The 22,370-nt window shown below is 39.6% G+C and overlaps 1 protein-coding gene across 1 annotated transcript in view; it reads right to left on the reverse strand.

The window, feature by feature from the left end:
- The window catches only part of odad2 (outer dynein arm docking complex subunit 2), a 144,950-nt gene that overhangs the window by 98,926 nt on the left and 23,654 nt on the right, over window positions 1–22,370 (reverse strand). The window contains exons 8-10 of the mRNA XM_063003614.1: window positions 20,585–20,805; window positions 17,512–17,655; window positions 13,997–14,150 (exon numbers count right to left, since the gene is read on the reverse strand). Of these exons, the coding sequence (XP_062859684.1) occupies window positions 13,997–14,150; window positions 17,512–17,655; window positions 20,585–20,805 (519 nt within the window). The remainder of the gene's footprint in view (window positions 1–13,996; window positions 14,151–17,511; window positions 17,656–20,584; window positions 20,806–22,370) is intronic.

Genomic DNA, 22,370 nt, shown 5'->3' on the forward strand with positions numbered 1-22,370 from the left:
ATATATATAACATTATGACCACTGAAAGGTGAAGTTTATAACACTGATTATCTCTTCATCACGGCACCTGTTAGTAGGTGGGATATATTAGTGGGATATATTAGATATATTATGTGTTAGAAGCAGGAAAAATGGGCAAGCGTAAGGTTTTCAGCAAGTTTGACAAGGGCCAAATTGTGATGGTTAGACGCCTGGGTCAAAGCATCTCCAAAACTGCAGCTCTTGTGATGCTTGTGATGTGTTCACTGCAGTGGTCAGTATCTATCAAAAGTGGTCCAAGGAAGGAACAGTGGTAAACCGGCGACAGGGTCATGGGCATTCAAATTGCTGAAGAAGTTAATGCTGGTTCTGATAGAAGGGTGTCAGAGTCCATGCCTTGACGGGTCAGGGCTGTTTTGGCAGCAAAAGGGGGACCAACACAATATTAGGAAGGTAGTCATAATGTTATGCCTAATTGGTGTATATATACATGTGTGTGTGTGTGGATAGACAGATTTATTATTTTGAATTTGGTTTATTTTGAAATGTAAAGCAGATGGGGCAGTGATAGCTCAGTGGTTAAGGTAATCAGAAGGTTGCCGATTCAAGCCACGCCACCACCAAGTTGCCACTGTTGGGCCCCTGAGCAAGGCCCTTAACCCTCAATTGCTCAAAAATCGTGTTCAGTCATAATTGTAAGTTGCTTTGCATAAAAGTGTCTGCTAAATGCCGTAAATGTAAATAATATTAATACCTCATAACTTTACTTGATACAAAAAGTTTTAAGCAGGTCTAATTGTAGTCATATTAGCCTTACGACACAAATACATTTCCAAAGCACAGTGTGAATATGTTTGTGTGTTTGAGGTAGAGATAATTTGGTACAGATGATACTTGTAACAGCAGCTGTGGCTATACATAGTACACAGTGAGTTAACTAAGCAATTAAGAGAGAAAAGAGAAATATTGCACACAATAATGAATTTGATTTTGAGCTAACTCTGTTTTGACAGTTGCTATACACAGTGTTTAGGGTAAGTTATTCATCTGAAAACTGAGTACAACACCAACCTTACAAATCAGACATGTGGTATTGCTGGATTGGTGCTGGGAGCAGACAGTTGTCAGAGAGAATGCTGTGGTTTTGACGGTGTAATCAGGGATAATGAAAGCATGTGATAATGCTGAAAAGCTTAATATTAACAAAGCAACCTGATTTATGTATTTTAAAATGACTAAACCAGTTAAACTCAAAAATTGGACAATTAGAGAAAATGTATTAAAAATAATCATTCATATTTCTTCAAATTAATAAACCATAACAGTTTTATTAACATCTGCAGATGGAGCAAGCAATCAAAAACTCAGAGAAAAACAACTGCTATTAGTAGTTACTTTTTATAACCTTCACGAGGATATCTAGGTCAGATGAAATGTCTTCGTCATATAAACATATACAACCCTAAATCAGAAAAAGCTGGGACAGTATGGAAAATGCAAATAAAATAAAAATGCAGTGTTCCTTAGATTTACTTTGAATTTTATTTGATTGCAGACAGTTTGAACCCAAGATATTTCATGTTTTGTCTGCTCAAACCTTTGTCAACGGAGTTAGATGCACAAATGCCACTTAAAACTTTACTATGCAAAAAAGAAGACTTACTGTATGTTAACCACGTCCAAAAGTGGCGTCAACTTCTTCTGACTCAGAGGCATCTAGGATGGACCATCACACAGTGGAAACGTGTATTGTGGTCAGATAAATCAGCATTCCAGGTCTTTTTTGGAAAAAATGGACACCGTGTGCTCCGGACCAAAGAAGAAAAGGACCATCCAGACTGTGATCAGCTACAAGTCCAAAAGCCAGGGTCTGTCATGGTATGGGGCTGTGTCAGTGCTCTTGGCAAAAGGCATTTACAATTCTGTGATAACATCATGAATGCAGAAAAGTACATTGAGATCTTAGAGCAACATATGCTGCCTTCAAGACGTCATGTTTTCCAGGGACATCCATGCATTTTTTAACAAGACAATGCAAAACTACATGCTGCACACATTACAAAGCCATGGCTGAGGGTACAGGTACTGGACTGGCCTGCCTGCATGTGAATGTGTGGAAAATTTTGAAATGAAAAATGTGACAACGACGACCCCGTACTGTTGCACATCTTAAGACGTGTTTGCAGGAAGAATGGGACAAAATAAAAGCTGAAACACTAAATCACTTGGTCTTCTCGGTGCCAAAATGTCTTTTAAGTGTGGTGAAAAGGAATGGCAACATTACAAAGTGGTAAATGCTTTACTGTCCCAACTTTTTTTGGAATGTGTTGGAGGCCTGAAATGCAGGAATGGATGTTTATTAATAAATGAAATGAAATTGAGCAGATAAAACATGAAATATTTCAGGTTCATCCTGTCTGCAATCAAATAAAAGTCAAAGTAAATGTAAGAAACTCTGTTTTTTTTTTATTTATTTATTTTTTTTTTTTGCATTTTCCACGCTGTCCCAACTTTTTTCTGATTTGGGGTTGTACATGTGTACAGCACAATAAAATTCTTTACTTGCATATCCCTTAAAAATAGGGCAACTTAAAAAAGATCTCTGATTCAAAATGTATACGTCGTAAATGAAACCTTGATCTTATATCTAAATGCTTTATTTAAAAAAACATGTAAGTGAGGTGAATTGGCTATACAAAATTGCCCATTACTGTGTTTACACTGAACTTGAACTGATGACTCATGTAAAACCTGTAACTACATGTCTTGTCATGAATGGCACCAAAGTATAACACATTAAAAAACAAACAAATAAACAAACAAAACAACCCCCGTTTGCTAATATGGGCATGCCAGGTAGGCATAATACACAACCTGAACTTGCACCAACAACCACAAAGTCACATAAATTACGTTTATTTCTGTTCTGATTTTTGACGTAACCAAAGTTTTAACTAAAGGTTTGATCTAAATCAGTAAAGTTATATGCACTCACTGTCCATTTTATCAGCTCCATTTACCATATAGAAGCACTTTGTGAAGCACTTTGTAGTTCTACAATTACTGACTGTAGTCCATCTATTTCTCTACATACTTTTTTTTTTAGCCTGCTTTCACCCTGTTCTTCAATGGTTAGGACCTCCACAGGACCACCACAGAGTAGGTATTATTTGGGTGGTGGATGATTCTCAGCACTGCAGTGACACTGACATGGTGGTGGTGTGTTAGTGTGTGTTATGCTGGTATGAGTGGATCAGACACAGCAGCGCTCCTGGAGTTTTTAAATATCGTGTCCACTCACTGTCCACTCTATTAGACACTCTTACCTAGTTGGTCCACCTTGTAGATGTAAAGTCAGAGACGATCACTAATCTATTGCTGCTGTTTGAGTTGATCATCTTCTAGACCTTCATCAGTGGTCACAGGACGCTGACCACGGGGCGCTGTTGGGTGGATGTTTTTGGTTGATGGACTATTCTCAGTCCTGCAGTGACAGTGAGGTGTTTAAAAACTCCATCAGCATTGATGTGTCTGATCCACTCATACCAGCATAACACACACTAACACACCACCACCATGACAGTGTCACTGCAGTGCTGAGAATCATCCACCACCCAAATAATACCTGCTCTGTAGTGGTCCTGTGGGGGTCCTGACCATTGAAGAACAGCATAAAAGGGGGCTAACAGAGCATGCAGAGAAATAGATGGACTACAGTCGGTAATTGTAGAACTACAAAGTGCTTCTATATGGTAAATGGAGCTGATAAAATGGACAGTGAGTGTAGAAACAAAGAGGTGGTTTTAATGTTATGGCTGATCAGTGTATATATTAAGTAGGAACACATTTTCCTTAATGTTGGCTATACTAACATATGCATACATCCTTTACTTTGCTTGGAGTTGCTTGGATTAAATGAACATGCACAGGAAAAGCAAATATTGTTTCAAAGAGCGAAAATTAAAGTGTAACTGAAGTGGGTGTGTTCAAAAGCCTTTTGAGTGTATTCTGATTAGTAATTGCTGTTTGGTTTCCTCAAACTATGATTCCTAATTTAGCCTGGTTGCCTGGGACATGGCAAAATACTTGCAACCGACAGATCTGGCATACTTGAGCATGTGCAGATTTCATTTTTTTTTCAATCTTTGACTTAAACTGTGTTTCTATGCAGTAGGTCCACCAGAAGCCAGTAAGCTCCTGTAACACTAGTCATACTGCACTGCTTTGGAATGTGACACTGAAATCCTGAAGTCAAATCTCCTGTCAAAAGTACACAATCGCTCCTACTGTTCCTTTTCTTACATAAATAAAGGACAGACAAACTTGAGCACTGGGAGTGGTGAGGAGCTCATAAGATGCTCACATCAGGAGGTAAATGGGGACCATACCAGAAAGGACTGACACGCAGAAATGTAAAATGTGAGACAATCTGACATTAAGCACAGATGCCCATCAAGTCCAAGCCAGACAATAAGATAACCAAAAAAATAGCAGAAAGCCAGACAGACACAAGTCGAGTTAGGTGAGATCAGATGAGCAAAGATGTTCCTGCTAAATTGAAATGGACCATACTGAGCGAGAGAACAGAAGAGAGATGAAAACAGAGCGAGAAGGGGCACATGTGTTGTCCATATTCATATCCTGGCCTAAATATGAACCAGTAGCAGCGGTGAATCCACTATGCCACTCTCTCCTTCTTCAAAGAATTCAGCGGGTTAGCATTTACCCTTGTAAAAACAATGCTAAGTTTACAGTCGATACCAGAGGCTTCAACCAAAGAGAAAAAAGCAAGCAATCATATGCTTTCATTTTTGCCTGCTTTGGTCTTAAAGAGCCATGGACATTCTTTAAAACTATAACAACATCTTAAGGTCTTTTATGATGGTGGAGTCTATGACACCACTGTGTGCTGAAAGACACATGTTTAATAGATAGGATTCACAGCTCTGTCTGCCCACACACTTACTAAAACACTACAGACATCACTGACCTTCTAAAGCTACATTATAACATGCCCTGTTAATTGTGTGTTTATTTTACCACTATTTTACTACTTAAGCTATCCTAGTTATGCATTTATTATGTTCCAGCAGCTTTTAATTCAAGCCTGTTTTGTCAGTATGTACATTGGTTATATCTGATCCAAACAAATGGCAAAGAAACCACAGTTCCATAGTTTTTTGTACACATTAGGACCTGAAGTTGTTAGAAATGGTCTCATACAGCAGTCTAATGGGGTTCTAAAATATTTACATCACCAAATGGATAATGTAAGCTGCTTTATTTCTATTTATAATCCAGTAGATTTTGTCCTATGTTTAGAAAGCTTTTTGTTTTGATAAAGTATTTGCTTTAATTATCTAGTCACAGAAAAAGAACTGTATCTACAACCCCAAATCAAAAAAGGTTGGGACAGTATGGAAAATGCAAATAAAATAAGAATGCAGTGTTCCTTACATTTACTTTGACTTTTATTTATTGCAGACAGTTTGAACCTGAGATATTTCATGTTTTATCTGCTCAACTTCATTTCATTTATTAATAAACATCCATTCCTGCATTTCAGGCCTGCAACACATTAAAAAAAAAGTTGGGATGGGGGCAATTTAGGGCTAGTAATGAGATGAAAAAACTAAATAATGATGCTATTTTAAACAGGTGATGTCAACAGGTGATTGTAATCATGGTTTGGTACAAAAGCAGCATCCAGGAAAGAGTCTTTGATGAGAAAAGATTATCAGTTTGTCAACAAATGTGTGAGAAAATGATTGAAATGTTTACAAACAATGTACCTCAAAGAAAGATTGAAAGGGATTTGCATATTTCTCCCTCTACAGTGCATAATATCATTAAACCATTCAAGGAATCGGTTGGAATTTTAGTGCGTAAAGGCCAAGGACGTAAGCTTAAGCTGAACACCTGTGATCTTCGATCCCTCAGACGGCACTGCATCAAGAACCACCACTCAACAATATCTGATATAACCACATGGGTGAGGGATTACTTTGGCAAACCTTTGTCAAGCTCTACAATACAGAGTTACATGCACAAATGCCACTTAAAACCTTTTTGGAAAAAATGGACGCTGTGTGCTCCGGACCAAAGACGAAAAGGACCATCCAGACTGTTATCAGCTTATTATCAGCTTATCAGTCCAAAAGCCAGGGTCTGTCATGGTATGGGGCTGTGTCAGTGCTCTTGACAAAGGTCATTTACACTTCTGTGATGGCAGCATTAAGGCAGAAAAGTACATTGAGATCTTAGAGCAACATGTGCTGCCTTCAAAACGTCATGTTTTCCAGGGACGTCCATGCATTTTTCAACAAGACAATGCAAAACCACATGCTGCACACATTTCAAAGCCATGGCTGTGGAAGAAGAGGGTACGGGTACTGGACTGGCCTGCCTGCAGTCCTGACCTGTCCCCAATAGAGAATGTGTGAAGAATTTTTTTATGAAAAATGCAATAACGGCGACCCCGTACTGTTGCACATCTTAAGACGTGTTTGCAGGAAGAATGAGACAAAATAAAAGCTGAAACACTAAATCACTTGGTATCCTCGGTGCCAAAACGTCTTTTAAGTGTGGTGAAAAGGAATAGCAACATTACAAAGTGGTAAATGCTTTACTGTCCCATCTTTTTTTGGAATGTGTTGCAGGCCTGAAATGCAGGAATGGATGTTTATTATTAAATGAAATTATGTTCATGAAGTATGAAGTTTCAGTTCATACTGTCTGCACTGAAATAAAAGTAAAAGTAAATGTATTTGCATTTTCCATGCTGTCTCAACTTTTTCTGATTTGGGGTTGTATTAATATTTTACCAAGGCAGTCAAACCACTCTGTATTACGTTTCTGTGTTGTGTATACAGTCGTTTTTTTTTCTAAGAATAGCAATTGCCAGCCATTTTTTCTACTACTCTTTATGCTACTTTGAACTCCTAGATCCTAGCTTACTAGCATGCCTTGAAAGAGCCAGCAACACATATACGTTTGTTTTCTAAAGGAAGCAAGATGTACTTAAGAAAGGAAGGTGGAGGTGTTATCCTTATTACACAGTATATATTACAATATTTATACATTAAGTTCAGCAACTGAGAAGCACAAGAATCCACATCAAGAGTAAAAACCCAAAAGTTGGATTACAAAAAAACATCTAAGGCTGTAAAACATAATGTACATTTTTATCATCTACTAATTGTGCTCTGCTAATTGTGCTTGGGTTAAAACCTTCTGGACAATGATGACAGTAAAGCTTCAAACGGTTAAATAGTTCAGGACTAAACAGAAAGTAGAAGTTCAGTTTCTAAAGTACAAATCCCAAAAATAATTGATTTTACACTACTCTCCACTCTTTAAAGTATGGAGTCTGTTTTATTCAAAAAGGATGGAAAGATCATAATGCCAAAAGTTTTAAACTCAAGCTTAGGGTTTCGGTGTCCAAATACTTTTGGCAATACAGTCTCAGTGTTGCACATACTTACTTCAAATATTTAAACGAACGCTTAGCCCAACATATGCTTTTTAAATTATACTTTTATTTATTTATGCTTTAAAGTTATCCAACATCATTCAACTGTGCGTGAAAAAGTAATAGCTTTTACATCTCTATGGAGGAATTATGGGTTTTTTTGGTAGTTTGGATTTTTACCACAGCTTAAAAACATACAGAAGGTATTGTGGCTTCCTTAAATTACTTTTAGGTTTGAGTGTGTTGCCCTGCAATTCCTACCTCTAAATAAAAAAGAGCTGCACCTGGTTTATTCTCTCTAGAAGTACATGACACTATAAAACACCCTGGCTGAAGTGGTACAGCCACAGGTTTCAGTACTTATTCTAACCAGTAGAGGGGGTACAATAACATTACAAAGTTAACAGGTAAACACACTGCCTATCAAAGACACACTTGTCATAATTAGGGACATGACAGAGCAACTCATTTCAGTCTGTTAGCACAATTTAACAGAATCAATAGCTGTACTGTCCAACAACCTCTAATGATTTCTCACACAGTCTTAAACCTGTTCTGTCTGAATTATGTGAAACTTGGAACAATAATTACTACTGTTGTTATGATCAGTGTAAACAGTGAAGGCTGAGTAACTGAGTGGTATATCACTGGGCAATAAGATAAAGGCTAATTAAAGCTTCATTTCCTGGGCAGACACCCCCCAACATCACCAGCGTGTTAAGTCTAATTAGGTCCTGGGTTTATCCCCAGGTGGGGCGGGCCGGGTCCTTTCTGAGTGGAGTTTAAATGCTCTCCCCGTGTCTGCGTGGGTTTCCTCCCACAGTCCAAAAACATGCAGTCAGGTTAATTGGAGAAACTGAATTGCCCTATAGGTGAATGGATGTGTATGTGTGTGTGCCCTGCAATGAACTGGCGCCCTGTCCAGGGTGTTAGTGTGCCTTGTGCCCATTCAAAAGCTAGGATAGGGTGCCCCCCCCAACCTCAGGGCTCAGAGCTTATTAAGGGCTACAAATGTACACTGATCAGCCACCTCCTTGTTTCTACACTCACTGTCCATTTTATCATCTCAACTTACCATATAGAAGCACTTTGTAGTTCTACAATTACTGACTGTAGTCCATCTGTTTCTCTACATACTTTTTTAACTTCCTTTTTTTACTCTGTTCTTCAATTGTCAGGACGCCCACAGGACCACCACAGAGTAGGTATTTTTTAGGTGGTGGATCATTCTCAGCACTGCAGTGACACTGACATGGTGGTGGTGTGTTAGTGTGTGTTGTGCTGGTATGAGTGGATCAGACACAGCAGTGCTGCTGGAGTTTTTAAATACCATGTGCACTCACTGTCCACTCTATAAGACACTCCTACCTAGTTGGTCCACCTTGTAGATGTAAAGTCACATGTAAAGTCAGTGGTCACAGGACGCTGCCCACGGGGCGCTGTTGGCTGGATATTTCTGGTTGGTGGACTATTCTCAGTCCAGCAGTGACAGTGAGGTGCTTAAAAACTCCATCAGCATTGCTGTGTCTTATCCACTCATACCAGCACAACACACACTAACACACCACCACCATGACAGTGTCACTGCAGTGATCCACCACCCAAATAATACCTATTCTGTAGTGGTCCTGGGAGAATCCTGACCAGTGAAGAACAGCATGAAAGGGGGCTAACAAAGCATGCAGAGAAACAGATAGACTACAGTCAATAATGGTAGAACTACAAAGTGCTTCTATATGGTAAGTGGAGCTGATAAAATGGACAATTAGTGTAGAAACAAGGAGGTGGTTTTAATGTTATGGCTGATCGGTGTATATTTACTACACATCATAAAAAGTTTTAATTCCTTGAAGTAAACTTTAGTTTCTTTACATGTGTTCTAAAAAGCTCATATGAATAAATGTACAGCAGTGCTAATGAAAAATGCAAAAACTAAGAGACAAATTAGCTAATTCAAAAACACTTCATTAAAAGTAAAAACATGTATAAACATATAAAATGAGCCTTCTAGTGTATACAGTGTATCACAAAAGTGAGTACACCCCTCACATTTCTGCAAATATTTTATTATATCTTTTCATGGGACAACACTATAGAAATAAAACTTGGATATAACTTAGAGTAGTCAGTGTACAACTTGTATAGCAGTGTAGTTTTACTGTCTTCTGAAAATAACTCAACACACAGCCATTAATGTCTAAATAGCTGGCAACATAAGTGAGTACACCCCACAGTGAACATGTCCAAATTGTGCCCAAAGTGTCAATATTTTGTGTGACCACCATTATTATCCAGCACTGCCTTAACCCTCCTGGGCATGGAATTCACCAGAGCTGCACAGGTCGCTACTGGAATCCTCTTCCACTCCTCCATGATGACATCACGGAGTTGGTGGATGTTAGACACCTTGAACTCCTCCACCTTCCACTTGAGGATGCGCCACAGGTGCTCAATTGGGTTTAGTCCATCACCTTTACCTTCAGCTTCCTCAGCAAGGCAGTTGTCATCTTGGAGGTTGTGTTTGGGGTCGTTATCCTGTTGGAAAACTGCCATGAGGCCCAGTTTTCGAAGGGAGGGGATCATGCTCTGTTTCAGAATGTCACAGTACATGTTGGAATTCATGTTTCCCTCAATGAACTGCAGCTCCCCAGTGCCAGCAACACTCATGCAGCCCAAGACCATGATGCTACCACCACCATGCTTGACTGTAGGCAAGATACAGTTGTCTTGGTACTTCTCACCAGGGCGCCGCCACACATGCTGGACACCATCTGAGCCAAACAAGTTTATCTTGGTCTCGTCAGACCACAGGGCATTCCAGTAATCCATGTTCTTGGACTGCTTGTCTTCAGCAAACTGTTTGCGGGCTTTCTTGTGCGTCAGCTTCCTTCTGGGATGACGACCATGCAGACCGAGTTGATGCAGTGTGCGGCGTATGGTCTGAGCACTGACAGGCTGACCTCCCATGTCTTCAACCTCTGCAGCAAAGCTGGCAGCACTCATGTGTCTATTTTTTAAAGCCAACCTCTGGATATGACGCCGAACACGTGGACTCAACTTCTTTGGTCGACCCTGGGGAAGCCTGTTCCGAGTGGAACCTGTCCTGGAAAACTGCTGTATGACCTTGGCCACTATGCTGTAGTTCAGTTTCAGGGTGTTAGCAATCTTCTTATAGCCCAGGCCATCTTTGTGGAGAGCAACAATTCTATTTCTCACATCCTCAGAGAGTTCTTTGCCATGAGGTGCCATGTTGAATATCCAGTGGCCAGTATGAGAGAATTGTACCCAAAACACCAAATTTAACAGCCCTGCTCCCCGTTTACACCTGGGACCTTGACACATGACACCAGGGAGGGACAACGACACATTTGGGCACAATTTGGACATGTTCACTGTGGGGTGTACTCACTTATGTTGCCAGCTATTTAGACATTAATGGCTGTGTGTTGAGTTATTTTCAGAAGACAGTAAATCTACACTGCTATACAAGCTGTACACTGACTACTCTAAGTTATATCCAAGTTTCATGTCTATAGTGTTGTCCCATGAAAAGATATAATGAAATATTTGCAGAAATGTGAGGGGTGTACTCACTTCTGTGATACACTGTACATGCTTGTTACTAGATGTACCTTTAAAATGATGAGCATTAATGTGGATGTTGGCTGTATCCATTAGATCAGATGTAGAAATGATTTCCACTAGATCAGGCAATGATGTTAAGATGAGTATTTGAAGCATTGTGCATGGTAAGCTTGTGTGCAGCTGCTCAGTAATCACTTACAATTACAACCACTGTTGAACATTACTTAGTGCTTTGCGGAACAAAAATGTACATGCACAGCATCTCTTTGTCTGATATTGTCTGGCAAAAAAAGAAATATAATGGGCAAGGGCAAGCTGATTCCAAAAATAGAGTTTGGGAAAGTTTAGTTCGGGTCTTTTGATGGTAAGAACATTATAATTGCACTACTGGATAAACCATCATAAATAATTGAAGCTACGATTTTCAGACAGATAGGGCACATTACCCACATCCTGTCCTGTCCTGAACATTCCATCAAAAGCAAAGCATTTTTTCCAAATCCATCAATCCTAGAACATTTTTTCAGATACAAGATAAAAACCAGCATATAATTATAAGTTTAACCACAACTCACAAAATGTTTTAGGGGTGAAAGGAAATGAATGGCTCCTGTTAAATAATTTACATTCATGATTTAAACATTCTCCTCAGCTAAAATATCTATCTACAGATGAACTTTGTCTGGCTGTTTTCTTTTCATTGATCTCACACTTTCTTTACTGCAGATGATCCTATTAAAATCTACTTTAAATATACAGAGCTTAAAACAATAACTCTGCTTTATCTACAGTATGGCTAACCATCCTTTCTTCTTCAGCTAGAAAATAATAAGCATATGTCAAATTAAGCACCGGGAATGGTAATTATTTATACATAAATGACCTATGCCTGACAATCTCATCCATCTACACAGATTGTTCTGACTGTACAGGTTTGGCCCAAACCACTGAGAAAATAATTTTCCGCTGTTTGAAGTCTGTGATATGCAGCAAAGCCTGTCAAGTCAACAGAATGACATCTTGTGGTTGGATAAAGGGTATCTGTGGCCTGGAATAAAAAGATGAAGCACTTGAAGGTTGGGAACGAGTGCGTCTTTAATCAGCTGACATGATTGTTCCAAGAAAGTATGGTTCAGCAAAGCAATTTAAGTTGAAGTGATTTTACCACTCTATTAAAAAGTGCAGTTATTCAGACATTAATCTTGAAACATAATGAAACATTAATCATGCACAGTGCATTTGTGCATGAATTAGGCTGCATTTGTATGGATGTGCCATTGTTTCCAACAGAGATGGTGCCGCTTACCTTGTCTCTGTGCTAATTTGAGCATTGGGCACCATGCACGTGTCCGGCGCCAGCAATCCCGGTTCTAATCCGCCTAATGAGCACGCTCTAACTTTTTATCTTTTGTGTATTGCAGGTCGGCTGGCTCCTAACATCAGATACGTGCTTCAGGAGAAGCCACCGATCCTGTACTCCGATAGTTGCGTCGGGATCTTCTCTTTTGGGAAGTGTTTTCATTTTTGTTTTCTTCTAAGCCAGCGCTCCATAAGCACATTGGGCTTCATCACCGTTCACCAGTGTGGTGTAACGGTTAGCGCGACCACCTCGCACCCAAGCGACCGGGTTTGGGGTTGGGTGGTGGGTCATTCTCAGCAGTGCAGTGACACTGACATGGTGGTGGTGTGTTAGTGTGTGTTGTGCTGGTATGAGTAAATGAGACACAGAAGCGCTGCTGGAGTTTTTTAACACCTCACTATCACTGCTGGACTGAGAATAGTCCACCAACCAAAATATATCCAGCCAACAGCGCCCCGTGGGCAGCGTCTTGTGACCACTGATGAAAATCTAGAAGATGACCAACTCAAACAGCAGCAATAGATGAGTGATCGTCTCTGACTTTACATCTACAAGGTGGACCAACTAGGTAGGAGTGTCTAATAGAGTGGACAGTGAGTGGACACAGTATTTAAAAACTCCAGCAGCGCTGCTGTGTCTGATCCACTCATACCAGCACAACACACACTAACACACCACCACCATGTCAGTGTCACTGCAGTGCTGAGAATGATCCACCACCTAAATAATACCTGCTCTGTGGTGGTCCTGTAAGGGTCCTGATCATTGAAGAACAGCATGAAAGGAGACTAACAAAGTATGCAGAGAAACAGATGGACTACAGTTAGTAACTGTAGAACTGAAGTGCTTCTATATGGTAAGTGAAGCTGATAAAATGGACAGTGAGTGTAGAAACAAGGAGGTGGTTTTAATGTTATGGCTGATCAGTGTAAAATGTATATTTAATATCTAAAATTAGAGTAGTGATGATATAGTATAAAAACAACTAAAAAAACAGGTGGATTAAAGACTATTAAACAAATGATTTAGTGAATCAATTCTTCAGGCATTTATCAGATTTTTAAAACTACACATGCTTAAAAACACAATTCATGCCAGGCTGCATGCTGAACAATACTAGTGACACTAGTGTGTAAGACTAGTATTGTCACCAGTGCTTTCATGACGTTAAATACCACAGTCAAGCAGCTTGAAGCAGAACTGCTTTTGTGAACAATAATGATAAAGAACAAAAATGTAAACAACAGACAAACTTTCTTTAAAAGCTAAAAAAACAGTAGGTACAGTTTGTGGGTTTAAATCCCTGCTCGGCTAAGCACCCATTGTTGCGCCCTTGAACAAGGCCCTTAACCCTTAAGGCTTCAGGGGTACCCATACAATGGCTGACACTGTGCTCTGACCCCAGCTTCCAAACAAGCTAGGATATGCAGAAAAAGCATGCCATTGTACTGTACGTGTGTATATATATATATATATATATATATATATATATATATATATATACTGTATATGAGAAATAAAGCCATTCATTCAAATATATTAAAAAAAATAATAATAATCTGATTGGCTGTGTATGCAATTGAGTGTGTGTGTAGATGTACCTTCAGGTACTTGACTAGTTTCTGAATTTGCCAGTATTCAGAGGACAGGCCAGTATGGCTTTCTCCTCGCCTCTCAGGTTGCTCTTCATCCTCCTCACTTTCAGATGAGCTCTCACTGAAGCCTTCAGTACCTGTTCCTCCCCATGGGCTCTTACTGCAAACACACACACACATTAGTGCACTAAAGAAAAAGGCTTGCTCTAAATCTTACATATTTATAGACTGAATTTGTAATAGAATATGTAATTTTAAAGGATTTAAAGTAACAGCTAGTCAAATATTCAATACAAATCATTACTGGAGACTTTAAATAAAACAAACACACTTATAAATCTATGACCTAACAAAAGTTGACCTGTCCAATAAAAGTGGCTGAACAAAATGAACGTAAGATACTTAGTTTAAGTATGCAAGATATTATGTAACAGTGCTACTGTATGTGTATGCTGCATGCAGACCTGGGGACTGGAGCTGCTGGTTTTAGGTTCGGTGGTCAAGCCAAGAGTGACACCATTACTTTTTTCAGACTCTCCTACCCCTTTCCCACTGACATGGATCTGTCTATGTTCCGGTTCGTGAACTTGATTTTGAACCAGTTCTGCATGTTTCCACCGAAAAAAAGAGGTTCCAGACCGCGAACTACCGTTCTAATCCGGCACCACAGAATACTTGGTTTTTCAGCACGAACCGTGACGTCGGTGGGTGTGTCACAGTGTAGAGGTTTGGGTGCTTTTACATAAGACATTATAACATTACATAGACTTTAAACCACTTTCATCTTTAAAAAGTTCACCTGATTAAATTTTTAGCCAGTTTGCCACTGATATTTGCTGATATTTTCAAAGAGATGAACTGTGTGATATGATGTGGTAAAAGTGACCCGGGCAGCACGAAAAAGCTTAACGTGAAAAATAAAGCATAACGTTGCTTGTTGTACTAAAACAATGAGCGATGAATTTTGTCAGTACAGAGCACTTATAACCAGTAATAACAGAGAGAAATTGAGTGTTTCTGTGTCGTACTTTTAGTACATTAAGCCATGTTACGTTTTATTTAGTTGAAGCTTTTTGCGGATTCAGAACCCCGAGCTGCATAAACACCACACGTGAAGTAAATCCAGCTAAACACAAATACATGTGGAGGTTTTAGAGTGGATTTGATGGTTATTATGTTGTGGAACTTGAATAGTGATGTTTTATTACTCAAGCCGAGCGCTGAGCAAATCGGCTATTTGCGCCGAGGGTTGCGGTGAGAGAAAAGCGCAAAACGCTTCTCACGTCAGTGAACTAAAGAAAACAACAACTGCGACAAACACGTCTACGTCTTCTTATCACCAATAGTTGAGTGATGCTTTTTGCATAAAAATGAATATCTGTAACAACAGCACAAATGCTCGCAGGTGATCTACACGCGTCGCCATTATGTTACCACTCTTTACTTTCGTTGTGTAATGCCTACCGTTGATGCCTGATTCCCAAAAACAGCTGGAAGCGTGGGCAGAGCTGGGGTTTCATTTGTGTTAACCTCTTAGCACATGGCAACGTCAACCATGTCACACATTCCCGCTGCCTTTTATTCATGACAAACCTATTTCTTTATGCTTCTTAGATTATATTTAACCATTCAGACAAATTTATCCTCAGCATAATGTGACAGTTTTGTTTCCAACGTTGGTCTTTCACCCAGGTTTGCAGGTGAAGATAGACACGCTCCAGCAAGGCTGTGGGATATTATTAAAGAAATTATGGCTAGCCATAAAAGGGGAAAACTATTGATTTGAGAATATTTACAAAACAGATGTCAGCACAACTATCAGCCAACGATCCACTTCCTTTAAGAGAAATGAAATAACCACTTAAATAGACTCCACCTGGCCTACCCTTCACATAACATATCAGTCATTTTCCTCTGCAGTAAGAGACATATACAATCATAGAAGGTAACTGATTAAATCAACACAGATTTCAAATTTACTTGTTCAAGATGGTTACTTGAAAGCCTAACAAGCTACACACGATGAAACTTTAAAATATTATGTACCCCCCCCCCCCCCCCCCCCCCCCCTTCAAATTGACCAATCCAACTTAGTATGTCTGAAATTGCACGGGCATAAATTAATTCAGTGTGGACCCTTGACCAGACCAGGATGGTGAAATGACACTCTTGTAAGTATTCTGGGTTAAATAAAGTTTGAAACCCAATGTTTAAGAAGAATGAACTTTACTTGTTCGTAGATTTAAAGCCCAGTAGTGTACACTAACTCTAAAATGTGAGCTTTAACACATAGCTATTAAAGTAAGTGTTAGTTAAGCATCCTTCACATTGGGTTCATTTTGAACACTTGCAAGTGCAGGGCTACACCTGATGCCTCAGTGGCAAGGCACAACCTGTGCCATGTGGCATGTTATTATAAACCAGACAAGGGCTGCGTCCGAAATCACATACTTCCATACTGAACAGTACGCAAAAGCAGTGCGCGAGAGTGGGTAGTGTGTCGCGAAAAGTCCCTGGATGACCTACTGCATAGTCAGTCAATATTGAGTATGCAAACACGGCACGTGTTTGTACATCCAAAGTTGCGTGCATACTGCACACTTGCGTACTGAAAGAGCTTACTGCTTTACCGTCCGAACAGTGCGCACTGCCTCCAATTTAGTACATACTGTTTAACAGTGATGGCATAGTTACCTTTAAAAAGTAACTTAGTTACTTTACTGATTACTTGATTTTAAAAGTAACTTAGTTACTTTATTGATTACTTGATTTTAAAAGTAACTTAGTTAGATTACAAGTTACTTTATTAGTTACATTCAGCAGCTGCTGTAATGCAACTGGAGCTGCGTAGGCGATTGAAGCGGAATAAGAAACAAGAAAGATAGCGTAAAACGAAGTCCTCTGTTCACAAGTGTAAGTAAGATAAATAAAATAACATTTTTAGAGACAAATAAATAACAATACTGAAAAATGTGGTCAGATTAGAGTAACGCGTTACTGACATCAGTGCTGTTTAAGTATGCGATTTGGGATACAGCCAAGCATTTCCCATGTTTTAGCTGCACTAGCCTTAAAGCTTTAATAGAAAAGCTAATGCACCAAACATCAAATACGTCTTGGCTTATAAACTACTGTTTGGGATAAAGCTGGGGAAATACTAGAAGACAGATCAAAGTCTACCAGAAGAAGTGACTCTAAAACATCATCTTTAACTACAGGAACACAGCAGCTACCTCATCCATGTCTTATTAGCACTGTAAGATGCAGACACTGCACCCACTACCCCATTGCTGAAGTAATTCACTGTGAAAATGCTCCATTTCCCGCTCAGTGATTTGAGAAGAACCTGGAGGCCTGGGCCTGAGATTGAAGGGTTATTTAATTAGGCATGTAACTACACAAAGGCAGTTGAGGTCAGCACTAAAAGGTATTTTCAAGCTTGTCTGATCTGTGACAAAAAGAACTTCTGTCTTCTGTGTGAGATGCTATTGTGTGTTGTGTATAAGTAGGTGGTAACTTACATTTTTTGAGAAGAGAAACAGCCTGGTAAGGGTGATCCTGAAAAATCTGTCTTTTTCTTGCTCTCCGTCTTGAGTAGCTTAATTCGGCTTTGTGTGACCTTCTCAGTTTCTTCATTTCTTCTGTTTGTTTCCTCTTCATCCTCTCTACATAAAACATTTATCATAAAATATAAGAGCAAATCCAAAACAATAGTAGCAATTAGTACCTTTAAATACTAGGATTCAGAAATGTAGTTTTACTGTATGACTACCTCAACAGCCAATTGGCTTTTTTCTATTTTATTTATGCATTTTATCCTCAATATAGTTTAGTAAATTTGTCTTCCACTGCTGGGGGATCCCTGATTGCATTCGAGGTGGGTATATTGCTGCTCACGCCTCCTCCGACCCTTTGAAGAACCCTTTTTCAGCTATGCACTCTGCACGCACAGGCGCCTCTCTACCTGCCAATCAGGGTCCTTACACAGTGTTTGAAGACCCCACCCACATAGTCCGGTCATCCCGCCCTAGCAGGACCGTGTCACTGACAATTGCCCTAGCCAAACTGCCAGTCCAGCCGACCGGAGGCAACGTCGAGTTTCGAACCGAGGAGGCGCCACCTGGGCGCTGCTGTTTTTACATAGGTACCATTTCATATTAAGTTTTGACTAACAAACACATTTTACAACAGTACATATCCAATTATACCTTTCAAAACTGATCATCTATTTATCTATTTATTTAAGTTTAATTTATATTTCATTTTTACCATTAATTTATACTGATCAATGCCATTGGGTCTAGTATTTTGCCCATAAGAATGGGCAAAAATAAATCCTGGACAGGGCACTAATCTTTTACCTGCCAGTACACACTCAGACATTGAATTTCTTACACCTTTAGGGAATTTAAAGCATCCAATCCACCTTCCACATTTTACAGTGACCCAAGGTAAGGGTCAAAGCAACATCCCCAGGACACATATTACCATCTATGTTGCCCTTTTTACATACATGACTAATACATTCACAATAAATGTGACAAATATGACAATAATTCAAGTGTCACAACATGCACTCACAAGAGTTTACACATCACTGATTAAGGGTGTAACCTTTAAAAGAACCAAATGGCTTTAACAGGACCCAGAAGCAGCAACAGCCACCCAAGCTTACAGGACAACTCAGTACAAAAGTGGACATTATGTAAAAATTTATGATTATGTAATGCATTTGTATGGCCAAACAGCCATACAGAATCTTAAAATCACCAAAAGCAAAGTCGACCATTAGCTAGACTGGTGTGAAGCACACCATGATTAGAACCAGTACAACCATGTTTTTTGAAGATGCAACATTAAGGTTTAATTTAGACTTGCAATTTTAATTAAGTTTAATTAAGACTTGCAATCTTAAAATTATGGGGTACATTGTTCCATTTATGTTTCCTTTAATTGATTGTAATGCCCCAGCACCATTTACAGGTACGAGAGAATATACAGTGAATTCAGAAAGTATTCAGACCCCTTGACATTTTGCACACCTTACTGCATTGTTTTTGGCAGCAAGTATAGTTGCTAGTCTACTTAATGATTGTTGCTAGTCTCTTTAAACTTTGAACATCTACATTTGGGCAGTTTATCCCATTCTTTATTGCAGATTCTCTCCAACATCATATTGGAAGGCAAGCATGTGTGAACTGTCATTATCAGGTCTTTCCACAAAAGTTTGATAAGGTTTAAGTCTGGGCTTTGGCTAGGTCACTCTATGACATGACTCAAAGCTATCCGAGTGTTTTAGCTATATGCTTTGATGTTGAAAAGTAAAACGTCGCTGCAGTTTTTTTGTTTGCAATTTGTTTGAGGTTTTCCTCAAGGATGTTCATGTATTGAGCTGCACTGGCATTCCTAAATGCTTATCAGTCCCCCTGTCCCTGCCACTAATTAGACCCTCATAGACACCACCTCCATGTTTCAGTCTATAATGTAATTAGCTGTTTTCAACTTGTCATTTAAGGTGATTGAGTGTGGATTGAGTGTGGATTGAGGCGGCACAGTGGCTCAGTGGGTAGCACTGTCGCCTCACGGCAAGAAGGTCCTGGGTTTGATCCCTAGGTGGGGCGGGCCGGGTCCTTTCTGAGTGGAGTTTGCATGTTCTCCCCGTGTCTGTGTGGGTTTCCTCCCACTGTCCAAAAACATGCAGACAGGTTAATTGGAGACACTGAATTGCCCTATAGGTGAATGGGTGTGTGTATGTTTGTGTGTGTCTGCCCTGCGATGGACTGGCACCCTGTCCTTTTACTGTGTTACTGTGTGCCTGCGCCCATTGAAAAGCTGTGATAGGCTCCAGCACCCCAACCCTGTGACCCTAATTGGATAAGCACTTAAGACAGTGAGTGAGTGAGTAAGAAAGTGTGGATTGAGGAATAAAATGTTAAAAAAGGGTTAAAATTTTTTTTACTGTATGCATGTGAACACTAATATAGTATTAGTTTGCATACACATGTAAAATGTATGTTATGGATGTTGTGTGTAAATGTTTGACCCTGCAGATTTTGTCATATTATCAGAAAAGCGATAATAAACTCATAACTCAAACGTATGGAAATTATTTTTGGACAAAGGAGTATGTAATCCAATCATGGCCAAAGAAAGAGAAATGTAAACTACTGACTTAATCAAGTTAATCAGGTAAATGTTTAATCATTCATAAAATAAGCGTTTTACAAATGAAAGCGTTTAGAGAGTTGAGGAAAGGGGATGCAGCTGGAAGAGTTCACATTTGTTGGATGTGTGTGTAAACGGGGGAACATGTGTGACGAATCAGAAGGGGGTTTATCAGCTGCCTGTAGCTCAGCACAGTGGTTCTATGCCGAAAACACAATCATTATCATCTGTTAGTATATCACAGCTGCCAAAGTTTGCTCTTGCAATGTGATTTATAAACCCATTAACCATTTTCTTTGTAAAGTGTGAGTACTTCAGTGTCTGTCTGTTTTAATGTGAATAAACCACACTCTGACACACAGACCCGGGCATGAATAATTACTAACCATAGCTCATAATATGTCTGCAGAAGATTGGACTGGTACTTACTCTTGAGGGGATGTCACACCAAGGTTCTTCCATTTCAGAGATGGTTCTAATTTCTTAACAGCGTCTGGCTTGTTCGGCATGAGCTGTTGCCTCGTCTTCTGTTGCACATTCTTTTCCTGATGCTTGTAAGTTCTCGGGGTTTGGCCTGGCTTTTCAGGATCAACGTCTTCCACATGTGAGATTATCAGAGTGGTCTGAGGTTTTTCTTGAATGGCGGAGCCCTGTAAAGAGGTTTAAAAACAGAAGACAGTTTAAAAACAACCCAACCTGTCCTAATTTGCACAGATCACAAGCTGTAAAATATACAATAAACCAGCCTTGTAAAATGAGACAGACTGGGGTCATTAAAAGAGTTCTTCCTCTGTGACATAGTTTCCATTTGACATCTTATTCTCTGTCTCCTTGTTCCTTTATTGCAGAGACGCATCACACATGAGCTAGTATGAGCTAATTCGGACTGCTCGTTCTGTGAAGTCGACTTATAAAACAAAATTACATTTGCAAACTTCATCATTGAAGTTTTCTATAAAACGGTCAGTCAGAACAGTTCACTGCCTGAATAACAATTCCCTCTTTATTGAGCTATAGAGAAGATGAAAAGTAGAAAATAAAAAACAGAATCATTTCCAAGGCTAGAGCACTCAGGAGGTACTAATTGGCAGGACAATATGAAGCATTTATTGTTTCTATACATTCCTCTAGCTGTAGCCGGGCAGCTTGGCACTGCTTGAGTGGAGTCTTTGTTACAATGCCACTCACTGATAATTTTCTGAAGGTTTTTTGCTTTTACTACCTGCATGAGCATGCCAACATGGTGCAATGGACTCTATGCAGCAGGCGTGTTTTTAATCACAAGTCTTTGCTATGCAAAAAATAGCCCCCATTCTTTCACTTTTTCCTTTCTTATGACATAGCCAGGAAGTTACAATAAAAGCAGAGAGGGGTAACCAAAATGTCTGCATATGCAGGGCTTTTGTAGTGCCAAGGACACCCTGACCAGTCCAGAACATTGTTGGCCATAAAATGCTCCTAAAATGCACAAAATGTCCAAAAAGTGACTTGGACATTGAACAGTCATTGCTAAGTACAGTTCACCAGTCTGCTAAACTGAGCTGTATTGATTATACATGCATCACACATTAGGAAAGACATTATAGATACTGTGTTAGTGTTTTTAGCCACAGTATTGTTCTGTCTTGGTTAAGTATCCTGCTCAGTGTTCAAACATTCATTCATTCATTTATTCATTCATTCATTGTCTGTTTTACCACTGCTTGATCCGATTCAGGGTTACTGTAGGTACAATGCACTAGGTGAAATGCAGGAACTTCCCTGAAAAGATCGCCAGTCCATCACAGGGCAAAGACAAACACACACAGGGCAATTTAGCATCTCTAATTAAACTGATTGCATGTCTTTGGACTGTGGGAGGGAACCGGAGGACCCGGAGGAAACCCACATTGACATGGGAAGAACATGCAAACTCCACACACAAAGGACCTGAACTGCTCCACCTGGAAATCAAATCCAGGACCTTCTTGCTGTGAGGCGACAGTGCTACCGACCAAGCCATCATGTTGCCTGTTCAAACATTATCCTATTAAACTGGTTTAGTATATTAAACTGATGTTTTTCAGTGAGGTTTTCAGCCACCACAAGCAACCCAAATAGCTATCATGAGTCTTTGGAACTGTACTGGATGGATGGAAAACCATTTTTTCTAATAATTTGGTAATATGGTTTTACTACGTATAATGTGGTGAATAGCCTGCCATAGCAATGATGT

This window comes from Trichomycterus rosablanca, chromosome 10 (assembly GCF_030014385.1).
Source record: "Trichomycterus rosablanca isolate fTriRos1 chromosome 10, fTriRos1.hap1, whole genome shotgun sequence".
Taxonomy (NCBI): domain Eukaryota; kingdom Metazoa; phylum Chordata; class Actinopteri; order Siluriformes; family Trichomycteridae; genus Trichomycterus; species Trichomycterus rosablanca.